This window comes from Drosophila takahashii, chromosome X (genome assembly GCF_030179915.1).
Source record: "Drosophila takahashii strain IR98-3 E-12201 chromosome X, DtakHiC1v2, whole genome shotgun sequence".
NCBI lineage: Eukaryota > Metazoa > Arthropoda > Insecta > Diptera > Drosophilidae > Drosophila > Drosophila takahashii.
The window spans coordinates 14,650,252-14,663,945 of NC_091683.1; the positions used below are offsets into that span (position 1 = coordinate 14,650,252).

A 13,694-nucleotide genomic window follows, 5' to 3' on the forward strand; every position below is an offset into this window, starting at 1 on the left:
AATAAGTAAGACCTAAAAAAAACTTCGATTTCGAACTTAGACTTATAATTCACTGGTTTAATTGACTTAAATTTTACTTTAAATTTATATATTCGCTTATTTACTTTTGTTAAATCCCAATGAAAATTTGTAGTCGATTCTGTTAAAAATTGTTTCTCTCATTAAAAATCATTGCTTAAATCGATATAAAAACGAATTTTAAAATGTGCCTCGGCTAACTTAGCAAGGACACAGACCCAGCATGACCAAACTCAAAAACACTTTCGGTATATATACCCTCGATGTACCTAAAAATACCAACTTGTAAACTCGGGCTGCTGACGTTTGTGTGCGTGTGTGTTCGTGTGGTGCGTGCGTGTCTGCCGCATTAAATTTGGATTTGGAATTGGATTCTCGACAGGATCTCGATGACGCGACTGGACAGCCTCTGCATGCTGCTGCTGCTGCTGCTGGGCGCCCTGGGCGGTGCCCGCGCCTGGCACTCGGAGGAGCTGGAGATCTTCGATTTGGTCGAGGAGGTGAACCGCAACTTCTACGAGTTCATGGGCATCAACCAAACGGCCACGGGCGCCGAGGTGAAGCGCGCCTTTCGCACCCTCTCCATCGTTCTGCATCCGGACAAGAATGCCGCCGAGGACGCCAACATCCAGTTCCGCAACCTGGTTTCCATCTACGAGGTGCTCAAGGATCCTTCGCGGCGGGAGAAGTACGACCGGGTGCTCAAGGAGGGCATGCCCAATTGGAAATCGGCGCTCTACTACTACCGCCGCATGCGGAAGATCGGGCTCTACGAGGGCGCCTTCATCCTCTTCCTGATCACCACCGTGGGCCAGTATCTGTTCGCCTGGGCCGCCTATCTCGAGAAGAAGTACACCGCCGAGCAGGTGTTCGGCACCAAGCTGAAGAAGCTGCAGAAGAAGAACAAGAACATCGACATGGATGTGATCCTCAGCGAGATACCCATGCCCTCGCTCCTGAACACCCTGCCCATCCAGATCCCGCTGGCGCTGTGGAACCTGCCGCGAACGATCAAGAACGGCTTCAGCAAGGCCAACGAGCTCAAGGAACTGGCGCTGGAGAAGCGCAGGCAGTAAGTGGTTTACTCTGATCCTTGGGATCCCAAGTGTCCCTTTGGAACAACCTATTGACTAATATAAGAACAGTATTATTCAGAAATACTGCTATATCTTCTGCGGATTTTAGTAGTTCCCTCAGATTATAGTCTCTATTTTATCATATCATTCCATATTATTAGAATATTGTTTGATATTTTATCAGATTTGAAGTAGAAATGTGATTATTTGTATAGATTTTACTTACAATATAACAGAAAAAGGCCTTACTTTATAGGGATTTTATAATTCCCTCAGATTATAGTCTTTATTTTACTATATCATAGTTTCCGCACCATATTATATTATATTCCATCAGATTTAAAGAAGAAAACAGATTATTTGTATAGGTTTTATTTCAAATATAACAACATGAGGCCTTACTTTAAAAGGATTGTCGTAGTTTAGTCTTTATACTATCATATCATACCGTATTATTGCAATATTGTTTGATATTTCATCAGATTTAAAGAAGAAAGAGATTACTTTTATAGTTTTTTTTATAAAATATAACATAATAAGACCTTACTTTATAGGAATTTTTGTAGTTCCCTCTGATTATAGGTTCTAATATTATCATATCACAGTTTCCTCACCATACTATTACAATATTGTTTTGTGTTACTCACATCCGTTCCAAGTTATCTCTCTTATCTCTCTTATTTTTGTAAGCAATATTACTTGTTTAGTGTAATTTCCACAATTCTCCAAACTACATATATAATACAGAAAATAAATTCAATGAAGAAACAAAAGGAGAAATAGATAAGTCATCATGCCAACACAGTTTTTGGTTGCACTTTCCCATGACTGGCAGCATTTAATCAGAAATCAACCACAATAATATATATATAGTTTCTGGAGAAAGCCAGACAATCAAATTAACCGCAGCACTTTGTATTTTGACACGCCTTCAGATAAGGTGGCGAAAAATGCGATTAAAAATCATATAGTATAATCTATTGCTGTACCGAATATCCAATTAATCTTCTTTGCAACCGCAGGGAACTGGAGGCCGCCCGTCGCCAGGAGGAACTGGAGCGCGAGGCCGAGGAGCAGGCGCGCCTGCGCAAGGAGCACAAGGAGAACCTACGCAAGCGCAAGCAGAACAGCAAGGCGCCCGAGAAGACCGAGGAGGAGTTGCGCGGCTACTCGCAGATTCAGGCGCGTGAAATGACCGATGACGATGCAGTTCGTCCAGCTTCCCAGAAGGTACCATCTAATATACAAAGCTCAGAGCTCAAACTAATCCATAATCCCTTGCAGAGCACCGTGAGCGGCGGCTTCTGGACTGACGAGGATCTCACCGAGCTGATTCGACTGGTGAAGAAGTACCCAGGCGGGGCGGGCAGTCGCTGGAACACCATTGCCGAATCGATGAATCGCAGCGTTCAGGAGGTCACCTTCATGGCGGCCAAGATGAAGGAGAACGGCTACCGCATTCCCGGCCAAACGGACAGCGTGGCCGAGAATCTCGTCCAGGAGTCCCAGCAGGCGCAGCGCAAGGAGAAGGTCAAGAAGTCGGCTTCTACGGCGGCGGCAGCTCCTGCCGCTTCGGCCGGCGCTCCCGCAGAGAAGAGCATGCTCATACCGGAGACCAACTGGACGCAGGAGCAGCAGCGCGCCCTGGAGGCGGCGATTGTCAAGTACCGGAAGACCGCCGGCGGCGATCGTTGGCAGAAGATCGCCAACAGTGTGCCGGAGAAGAGCAAGGAGGAGTGCCTGGTGCGCTACAAGTATCTCTGCGAGCTGGTCAAGACACAGAAGCGGGCCGAGGAGGAGGCCAACGAGCAGGATGAGGTGGAGGAGGAGGTGCTGCCGGAGGCGGAGGCGGAGGAGGAGCCCCTAGCGGAAGCGGCGCCGGCCGCCAAGAAGCTTTCGAAGCGGGAGCAGCGGCGACGCAAACGGGACTTGTCCAGCGGCGAGGATTCAGACGATGCGTATCAGTACGAGATCAGTTAGTCAGTTGGTCAGGTGATCCCAAGTCCTCCTGCCTCGGCAGCTCCTCCTCGCACGGCTCAAACCTAGATGTAATTGAATTTTTTTTATACTTTGCATTAAAGACTCTCTGGCATGATCCGGCCATATACCTTTCCGTAGCCCCCTTTGTGTAGCGCTTATCTTATGTTTTGTACATAATTCTATCTTGTAATAATCTAAATGTCGATTAATTCCCTTGCTAAGTAAACGAAATGTGGAAGGAAGTGGACGGCAACTGAGTTTTCGATGGGCCATGCTTGTTAATTATTAATTATTATTTGTAGTATAAGTCTCTATCATCCAGTTTTTCCAGCTGCCTACCATTAGTTACCTTCTAATCCTTCGCGAACATATCTTTAAGGCCAATTGCAGCATTAAAGCCATCAAAGTCGAGCGCTAAGCAATTCTAATTCTCAGTTGGCTTGAACCTGTCAGCCATCAAAGAGGCGTTTCCTCAGATTTATTATTTATAAAATTTAAGTTGAGCACTTTCAGCGGTTGCTGGGGCCGCCTTCGGAGTCCCAAATGTTTAATCAAAGATACAAATTCAATATTTATAAGGCATATGACTGGTGGTAACCTTGGAACGATTGGCTTTTAATTACGCTCAGCTTACATTTGATAATTATTGGACTATGACTGTGACTCTGAATGCCCAAGCCGGCAAGTTGGTTTTCTCGGTCCGGTTAGTCGGAGTTAGTTGTGACTCCTCCTCCCAATTTGGTCACCATTCGTGTTTGCATTGAACTTAAAACGCTCGTGCACTAGAAACATCAGACTTCGTCAAGACCCACTACTCAAGAAACTCAAGACTCTAAAGTTTAGAGTCTAAACGCATAGAGTCTACACCTGGAAAAAAAAACCGTTTTCAAAACCATTCAAAACTATATTCGTTTTAAAAAAATATTTTTAGAGTACTTGATTTCAAGAACCTTTTTTCTCAAAACTTTATTTGTCTCAAAAAAAATAGCGAGTATTTATTCGTCTTGATTTCAAGAACCTTTCCACTCACATGCTCAAATTAAGATTTTATAATCTTGATTTTTTTTCTCCCAGTGTAGATTCAAGTGTAGGCGCAGCAGAACTTGGCAAATTGTCAACGCAAAGCTTGGTGGCAAGTAGACGCTGTTTGGGGCAGTCGTTAACCGTCCACTTGGAAAACGTTTCGAATCGGATTATACTAATAAAATACTCTACTTTTTAGAGTCACAGATAATTTAATAATATAAATAACATACATAGTTAAAGATAAAATATCATAAGATATAAATTACATCATACAGTAAAAAATAATTAATTTTATGATATAAATTTATGATTGGTTTAGGAATAGTACTATCTAAATCCCAAAACGGAATACATTAGAAGCACCTAATTTTTATCTTAGGTAAATTAAAAGTCATGATGTTATTTTTAAAATTTCCTAAAGATTAAGGGGTTCTATTTTTCCGCAATTTTTTTTAAAATAAATTTTTACTTGTAGTAAACCTCTAGTTAGCCCTTTTGATCTGGCGTTAATGTAATTTCGCTTGAGCCCAGCTTTTTATTGGTTCTTAATTGCGTTTGCTTTGATAGGCGATATAAAAAGAATTAGTTTTTTATGGCATAACCAGACCGACGTGTCTCCTCGTTGCAATATCAACTAACTAATACGCTCGCCAAAGTGCAGCAGCGAGAAAAAAAAAACACAATAAAAGTGAAAAAGCATTTCGAGCGGTTTGTCAGCGTTTCAAGGGCGACTTAAGTCGGTTGCATGTGCGTACGCGTATCTCTATACATATATCATCTATCTTTTTCGATTATTATGACTGCATCGTATATGATTTCCATTTTCCATTTGGCCGCGATTGCCATTTCTCAGCTGACTCAGCGACCTTCAACTTAAAGTTCAAGCGGCAAGTTCACCTGACGTCACAACAGAGCCAGGTGGGTTTGGTTCCAATTCTTCTACTGATTCTGATTCTTCTGCGAGCGAGGGAAAACCCGAAGGCCCGAAGAGTCTCGAGAACCATAGAGAACCCAGTACCCAGAACCCAGAACCATAACCAGTTTCTTGGCCATAAGCCCCGCGTTTTGCGCGCGTTTCTCAGCTTTTGCTTTTGCCGACTTGGTATCGATATTGTGAGCCGAACTCAGTTGCAAACGGAGTGTCAGACGAGGCGGTTCACTGAAAGCCACTTAGCATTCATTGTTAGATCAAGCGCGAACCTACAAACAGCATTTTATATCCCCCCTTTTTTTTTTGTTTTTTTGTTGTTTGAGTTCACGAGTTTTTCACGCAGAAGAAATGACAATCTATGGACTATTGGTGCAGATCATAATCGTTTGTAACTAGAGTCTTCTGATAAAGAGCCCCATAAACCAAGGAGGAGCAACAATGGCACCGCCCCAAGAGCAACCAGAGGATGATATTATCACCAAGGTGAGGAGATATATGGAAAGGGGTTCTTCGAATCAATAGAAATTAGAACATTTAAATTCTTAACCCATAAATATTTATTTAGAACTAGAGTACTTGGGTAAACTTGATATTAGCAATTATTTACTGCAAAACTAAATATTCTCGGGTGCTTCGCTTTCACGTGAAAAATTAGATTGTTTACAAAACCTTTTTTATTTATAATGCCAAGTAAACAAATCTTTTTAGGGTAATTTTTATTTATGCATCTAAATGGATCTTAGAAGCCTAATAAAATAATCAACTAAATATAGAAAATAAATTTATATTTTAAATATCTTAAGCAAATGGGAAAGGATTATATAATTTCTATGGTACTGAAATAATTTTTTCAAGGGATAATTTATATGTCAAATGTCAAACACTATTAGAAAATTAATTAAATAATCAACTTAGTATAAAGAAAATACCCATTACCTACGACTACCAATTTCCAGGGTACTCCCCCTTCTACCCCATCCCCACTCACCTCTCGTTTATAGTTATATTTTAGCGGAAATTCGCTAATCACCACATGCAGAGCATCCAAAGAAGATGAAGTTAGCATTGATCTGTGGGCTCGCTAATTCGCCGAGAGGCTATTTCCAAAATCGAGCTTGTGGGGCACGGTCAAGGCTTTGGGGCCATATGTTTTATTTTAAAAAGAGAATCGATGGTAAAGAAATCAATTTCGGTTGCGCGGAAGTAGAATAAAATACAAACCAGTTGGCAAAGGGTTTTTTTTTCTATTGGAGCTTTACATTTATTTGTGGTTACAACATCGCCAGTCGTTTGCTAATTGATCAGGCCTATATAATTATAAATCCAAATACGAGTGAATATGTATCAAGTGGTGTGAGCGAACTGGGAATGCATTTGGTGAATCAAAGGTCAGTCAAGGTGAGTTCACCTCTCACTCCCCGAAAAGCGAACCTTGAGGGGAACTTTTGAGCCAGATTTCAGTTTTGGAAAGGTTGAGCACTTGGCCCAAATTTAAGCTAGCCGAAAAACTTAAGGCTAAAAGAATATTTTTTATGTTAAGATTGATTGATCAAAAAAAGTGTGCTTGCAATTAGCAGCATCTGTTAATCTAAATTAGTTTTTTTATCCACACAATTAGCTTTATTAGCGTTCAGCGAATGAAGGTTGAACTGTTCTGTGAATGAAGCCCCAAAAGAAATAATAATAATAAACAATTTAAGAGCCCTAGATATCTTGTGCATATTTAGAGGGGCTCTATTTCTTGAGCTTAATTAGCCACCGCTGATGTCTGATCATGTCAGCATTCCAATTAAGTATAGAGTTTATCCAAGATCTTTCACTTTCCTTCTGCCAAATTGGGCACCACAAATTTTGGCCAAAAACACCTGGTAAAATGTTGCAATCCATCGAACACTGAAAGAAAGAAGATGACTTGGGATAAAAATAATTAAGATATAGAAACTCTTTATATAATGGTGTTCATATGAAATATTTTGCATATAATAGAATGTAATTACTATTTATTTATTTATGATTTATTTTTAAAAAATTGTAAATGTTTCTTTATAAAATATATAACTAGTTTCAGTGCATTTACCTAAACTTGGCTTGACCAGGCCCACGAAATTAATGCTGTTCATATGCAGAAGGGGACATTGAGATATGGGGCCTGAGGCGACCGCCTCCTGCCATTCTCGTAAATAATAAACAATTGTTTTTTGCGGCCAAGAGATACAGATACAGATACAGAGATACAAATACATATAGCTAGCCAGCTAGCTAAGGAATATATGATGACAGTCGATTTCTAGCCAGCTCTTTACCTCGAGTACGAGTATCTCGCCGTATCTCTGCCTTTTGCGCTCCAGTATCTTAATTATTACTGCGCTCAACGTTGCGGAACGGCGATGTTGAAGGGAGTGGGAATCGCAGGTCCGAAAACGACAAGTCAGAATCAGAAACAAAATCACAAACAGTGGCAACTGAGAGTCGAGCTTGAAGAGCTGTTAATTTTAGAATTTTTATTTTCTCTAGATACTCAAAAAACACTGGTTGTCATCTTAGGGAACATAGGATACAATTTTTAGAAAATATTCTAACAGAGGTGTTGTGAGTATTATAACAATTATGATAGATTTTCTTAACAAAATATTTTTAGAAAATGATTCACCTTTTCTGAGTACTTCCTTCTACTTATAAATATCCATAATAATAAATGCCATAAATCTTATTTTGAGAAGAACAACAAATACAAACTGCTGCCAGAACTTCCGCATATTTCTTGCTGAATTTTAAATTCAAACAACAATATAAATATGCCCACTCATCGGGCCAAAAAAATAAATTAATAAGTATTGGAGTTACAAAAAGGAAGCCAAACGAGAAGCTCTTAACGCTCAATTTGGCCCAAACCACCGATCGTGACGTGTTCACCACAACAAGTGGTTGTTGTCGGCGGCTGTTGTTTTTGGTTGTTCGTTGTTTGTGGTTGTTGGCTCTTTGTCGGTCGCTTCGAATGCCATTGGAGGTCAAGTTCAGGGAACACCAGTTTATGGTTATTTTTTATATTTTCATCTTCTGCTTTGCCGAAGCTTCACGATTACGATTGCAGCTGGAGGTGTCAAAGTATTTGCTTGCTCAGGTATTTAGACACTTTAACAATGGAGCCTAACGCGAATTGTTTGATTTTGGATTGGCAGCCAGGAAATGGATGAGACACCAATGATTTTCTGCTACAAATTTAATTTGGTAGCTTTAAAGTAAGCTGAATTAATGATTTTATTGTCGTTCTTTTGTGTTCTTATTAAAAAGAAGTTTTTTAAATTCGAAAAGGTACAACTTGTTTAGAAATCAGGGTCACCAAACCCCAGCTTTAGGAAAACATAGATCATTGAATGTTAAACCTTCCGGAAATAAGCTCATAAAGTTCTACAACCTGTCATTAAACACGTAAAGGCGTTGTAAAGGGGTTACATCATATGAACAGAAAAAAGGAAAAAAAAAAATCATTTATTAATTAATGTAAATTAGTAAGTTCACTTTAAAAAAATGTGAAAAAATCAGAAATGCATACAGTTTGGGCAACAATTAGCGAAATGAATCGACATCGTAATTTTTTGAAAAATATGGCAAAATTTTCAAGTTCAAATGCAGATTGATTGGTGCTTTTGTTGTGAGTTTATTTGGATCATAATTTCAATTTTGATGATCAAAATACTATTTTTGTTTGGGTGGGATCAGGAAATCAGGATTTTGATTTTAGGAACAAATTTGAAAATGTTCTTCATCGATTTTTTTCTGTAACTTAGCCAAAAATGGTCCTACACACAAAATACACACTGTTTTGAACAGATAACAAAATTTGCAGTAGATCCATAAAACTTTCCGTTTGATTTTGGAAAAATAAAATTTTTGCCAATTTTTAATTTTTTTATAAGGGGGTGCCCCATGATTTTTTGCGAAAAATTAAAAATAAATAAAATGCCAATCGTTAGGAAATTTAATAACGAGTTCAGAACGGTATGACAATCCATATTTAGATCAATATTTCCATGGTTACGATCAAAAAATGAATTATTTTTTTTGTATTGAATTTGGTTTTTGGTACAAATTTGAATTTGTTATTTTTTTTTGCTCAAACTAATACAATATACTCTACGGGTCACTGGTAAAAATGTCCATGAGTCGTCACGTCTTCAGGTACTTTATAGTTGGTATATTATTATATTATGGCTACCGGTATGTTCAGTTCAGTGAACTTGCTATCTTATATCTATCTTGCTATATATAATTTATATTTAAATATGACAATAATTGCTAGATTGTTGCAATTGGTCAAATTAGCTTTTTATTTTTATTGGCTTGGGGATTTCGCCTACTTGTGTTTACGCCACGAGGTCAAAATCACAATAGGTTATATATTATTATTTGCCTAAAGTAACATAAATCTGTTCCTTAAAAAACACACAATTTTTAAATGATTATTACCAAGTCGCCTCTTCTTTTACCTCTGCTTATTATTTCAAGCGCGATTTGTATTAGATGAGGGCAATATTTTTGCCCTATTTGTCTCTTGCTTCTGCCGTAAAAAGAGGGTGATATATATTTTTTGGACCTTGAAGGTCATCGTCAGTGGGCAATATAAGTTTATTTGATTTATGGTAATTAGCTGTGTGCACCTTTTGGCTAATTGCAGATACCCTCGATAATTGGATTCCTGAACTTGGACTGACTGGCGACAAATGAAGCTTTGGCCCCCCGAATTCGATGATGAGCTGACCCAGAGAGCCAAGGCTGAATCATGAGAATAATATTATAAAGGTTAAGAAATGGATCACACGCACCAATAAATGAACAATTTTAATGACTACATTATTTTTAACTGCCTAAAAGTCGGCAATGGCATAGTAATCGGTAATCGGGTTGATATTAGATTTTTACAATACTTTTCGAGGTGCTGACAGGTGACAGAAAGTTGGGAGAGAACTGAGAAACTGTCTCGGTCTCAGAGAGAAATGGGGAAAAAAGCAAAGTAGGTAATTATGACGGCACGGACAAAAAAATATGTAAAGCCGAGCGACGATCTGATCTGTGAACTGGCTACCATCCAATCGAAAAGCGAAAAGGATACCAATCCAAAGATTAGGAGCGCAAAGCCAGGGAGTTGGAAGCTGTCCTCAAGGAACTCTTCCCGGAGGCAGAAGAAATGTATTCGGCGGTGAAGCCGCTCTCCAAGTATCTGCAATTCAAGTCCATTCGCATCTACGACGCCGTCTTCACCATCCACTCCAAGTGCACGGTGGTCATCCTGCTCACCTGCTCGCTGCTCCTCTCGGCCCGCCAATATTTCGGGGATCCCATCCAGTGCATCGGCGAGGAGAAGCATATCGAGTACATACAGTCCTACTGCTGGACCATGGGCACCTACATCCTGAAGGTGGACAGCTACAGCGAGGAGCAGCTCCAGCTGCCAGTGGTTCAGCAGGAGGAGGAGGGAGTAACCTCTTCAGCCTCCTCCACCTCATCCACCTCTACAACCCAGTCGTTTTGGAGGAGCCGCTCCAGATATCGATCCAGATCCCAGAGTCTCAGAAGGTTGGGGGACTACAACGAGGCCTATGCGAGGGCCATGTCGATTGCCGAGGGCGTGGGCCCCGAGATTCGGGGTCAGTCGGAGCGGGAGTACCTGCGCTACTACCAGTGGGTCATCATCCTGCTGCTCTTCCAGTCGTTCATCTTCTACTTCCCCTCCTGCCTGTGGAAGGTGTGGGAGGGCCAGCGGCTCAAGCAGCTCTGCTCGGAGGTGGGCGAGGCCCTGCTCTCCGAGGAGACCTACAACACTCGGCTGAGGCTGCTCGTGAAGTACTTCACCACCGACTACGAGGACATGCACTTCTGCTACATGGCCAAGTACGTCTCCTGCGAGATCCTCAATTTCTTGATCAGTGTGAGTAGGGTATTCAAGCGTTAATCAGCGAAAATTTTACCATGTGCTTGTGGTACATTTTTAAAATGATTTATTAAGTGGATTAAAATTATAAATAATAAGATAAATTAAAAAAAAAGTAGGTTAGGTTTTTACCACATAAGTAAACTGATAAAAAAAATAACGTAGTCAATCCAAAGATTTCATGTTTCCAAATATTATTTTGCTATGAAAAACATTCATCCATTGCTATTTTTCTTACCTTTTAATAAAACAATTTTGCATTTAATATTTATAGTTTATTTAAATATTCTAAACTTTGATTAGAATGTGATATTATTGTTTTTAATAACGTAAAATATTTAAAGTAAATATGATTAAGAACGAACCTAATATTTTCGATCTTAAATGTTATTTTAAAAATTTTAATTGTAATTAATGTAATTAAAATCTATTAATCAATCCAAGAAAATGTTTTAAAATTAAAGCTATAATATAAAAGTTCTAAGTTATAGAATGTGATATTCTTGTTTTTAATAACGTAAAATATTTAATGTAAATATGATTACGAACGAATCTAATATTTTTAATCTTATATGTTATTTATAAAGTTCTAATTGTAATTAATGTAATTAAAATCTATTAATCAATCCGAAGAAAAAGTTTTAAAATTAAAGCTGTAATATAAAAGTTATAATTTTTGTTAATTTTAGATTTTTAGTTTGAAGCTATAAATGTTATCAAAAAAGTTTGGGTAAATCAGAAGTAAATCAGTCTTAATGATATATTTGAGATTTATTCAAGGGCTAACTAATGTGAAACCACCTTCATTCACAGGTGGTGAACATAATCGTCTTGGAGGTCTTCCTGAACGGCTTCTGGTCGAAGTACCTGAACGCCCTGGCCACCATTCCGTTTTACGACTGGGACCGCTGGAACCGCGTCTCCTCGAGCGTCTTTCCCAAGATCGCCAAGTGCGAGGTGCTCAAGTTCGGGGCGAGCGGGACGGCGAATATCATGGACAACCTGTGCATCCTGCCGCTGAACATACTGAACGAGAAGATCTTCGTGTTCCTGTGGGCCTGGTTCCTCCTGATGGCCCTGATGTCCGGCCTGAATCTGCTCTGTCGGCTGGCGATGATCTGCAGCAGGAATCTGAGGGAGCAGATGATCCGCAGCCAGTTGCGCTTCATGGCCAAGCGGCATGTGAAGCGCGCCCTGCGGGATCTGACCATCGGAGATTGGTTCCTCATGATGAAGGTCAGCGTCAATGTGAACCCGATGCTCTTCCGGGATCTCATGCAGGAGCTGTGCGAGCTGCGCACCTCCTCCTCGGCCAGCACTTTGGAGAGCCCCGTCTAGGATCTATAACTATATATGATCTTATTTGAATAAGGATCAGGATAAGGATAACGATCAGGATCGGGAAATCGCCTGGAAGACCTTCGCAGCCCAATTGACGTTGCCGTCGTTCGTTGATTCGTGCGTTTTTGCTTACATACATGTGGATATTACATATATTTCCTCCATTACTTGCATTACTTCCACCAACCCGCCATACTGGATCTATAATTTTCCCTAGTTAAAGCCCACATCTTACAAAATGTTTGTCTTAAATTTGATGTACATTTGTCACCCTTTTTTCCCCCGATAAACTTATGGCACTATTTAGATTTACACATTTTTATGACCGGTAATATGAAATAAAGCTGAGACTTGGTGACTTCTATCTATTGGGATGTCATTTTCAAGAAAGGTGACCCAGAAATATACTTTTTCAAGCAAGGTGACCCAGTTGGTGACCCAGAATGGTACTTTTCAGACCATAAAATCAGCCTTTCTGGTTCAATTCGAATTTATTATAATATTACTATTTTTTAAACAATTTTCCGACTTTTTTCTCAAGTCTTCATACAAAGTAAATTTCTGTTGAGCTGCTGTTGCTTCTACTTTTCCACTTTTGTTGTCTTTGCTGCTGGCATTTAATGTGCATTGTTTATAACTAGTTGCTGGCATAATTTCGTCATTTATATTTTGCTGGGACGATCCCCCCATCTCTTGATCGTCGGTGCTTCAGCATTGTTTTGCGCACATTAACAACGCAACTCGCTCGCTTTTGGCCGCCTTCGCCACGCAACTCACTCACTCACTCACACTCCCTTGGGTGGAATGAATGTAAATATTATTCAAAAGCCATTCGTGTGGCGTTTAATATGCCCAGCACTCACGTGGGGCATATCAGTTGGGGAGCCAGTGACTCACTAGCGCCCGCTGATAAAAAAATTCCCCAGAACGATTAACTCATTTTACGAACCCACGGCTAGGAAAAGCCATTGCATTACTAAATATGACGTTTTTATATTAGTTTTCATATCACTTGAAAGGTGCCTTATCAATTTTCAAGAATCGATTGCAAATAAATAGGGACTGCGCATGCATGCACTTGAGATTTGCATTGCTATTACTTAGCAATATGCAAAACCAAAAAGATTTAGTTTAAAAAGTTAAAAAAATATAAGTTAAACAACTTTTATGGAAATCAAGGAGATCTAATTTTATCGTATCTGAGGACCATAGAGAAAATGGGATAGCGTCATTTTGCTTTTTAAAATCAAAAACAAAAAGAAACCTGCAACACAAGTTTTAAATACTTTTTTTTAATCTTGTATAGTGGGTTTTTAAAAAGACTATTTCTTTTTGTGAAATACAAAGCATGAATGTTATAAACTTATTAATTATATAAATATATGTTATTCCC

General features: G+C 39.5%; 2 protein-coding genes and 1 long non-coding RNA gene across 4 annotated transcripts; all 3 read left to right on the plus strand.

Moving 5' to 3' along the window:
- The first annotated feature begins 335 nt into the window (after window positions 1–335).
- Window positions 336–3,321, plus strand: LOC108058190 (uncharacterized protein F54F2.9). The gene is made up of 3 exons (XM_017142782.3): window positions 336–1,090; window positions 2,117–2,324; window positions 2,379–3,321. Exons 1-3 carry the CDS (start codon window positions 408–410, stop codon window positions 3,072–3,074), a joined length of 1,587 nt encoding a protein of 528 aa, XP_016998271.2. The 5' UTR covers window positions 336–407; the 3' UTR covers window positions 3,075–3,321.
- Window positions 3,322–4,948: 1,627 nt separating this feature from the next.
- Window positions 4,949–9,880, plus strand: LOC108058152 (uncharacterized). Its single transcript, XR_001769944.3, has 2 exons — window positions 4,949–5,514; window positions 9,707–9,880. It is a non-coding gene; the product is annotated as an uncharacterized lncRNA (long non-coding RNA).
- A 104-nt stretch (window positions 9,881–9,984) lies between these two features.
- Inx5 (Innexin 5) lies at window positions 9,985–12,667 on the plus strand. 2 transcript variants are annotated; one of them, XM_017142705.3, is made up of 2 exons: window positions 9,985–10,957; window positions 11,774–12,667. In XM_017142705.3, exons 1-2 carry the CDS (start codon window positions 10,217–10,219, stop codon window positions 12,296–12,298), a joined length of 1,266 nt encoding a protein of 421 aa, XP_016998194.2. In that variant the 5' UTR covers window positions 9,985–10,216; the 3' UTR covers window positions 12,299–12,667. The 2 variants fall into 2 exon arrangements, with proteins under 2 accessions (XP_016998194.2, XP_070075183.1); XM_070219082.1 differs by having other exon boundaries at window positions 9,985–10,920; window positions 11,774–11,909.
- The last annotated feature ends 1,027 nt before the right edge of the window (window positions 12,668–13,694 follow it).

Bases quoted from the DNA above. Each gene is read 5' to 3' on its own strand.
- LOC108058190 (XM_017142782.3), top strand. From the start codon at position 408: ATGACGCGACTGGACAGCCTCTGCATGCTGCTGCTGCTGCTGCTGGGC. The intron at 1,091-2,116 runs GTAAGTGGTTTA...TTGCAACCGCAG, and splicing joins GCGCTGGAGAAGCGCAGGCA to GGAACTGGAGGCCGCCCGTC. The intron at 2,325-2,378 runs GTACCATCTAAT...AATCCCTTGCAG, and splicing joins TTCGTCCAGCTTCCCAGAAG to AGCACCGTGAGCGGCGGCTT.
- Inx5 (XM_017142705.3), top strand. From the start codon at position 10,217: ATGTATTCGGCGGTGAAGCCGCTCTCCAAGTATCTGCAATTCAAGTCC. The intron at 10,958-11,773 runs GTGAGTAGGGTA...CTTCATTCACAG, and splicing joins TCCTCAATTTCTTGATCAGT to GTGGTGAACATAATCGTCTT.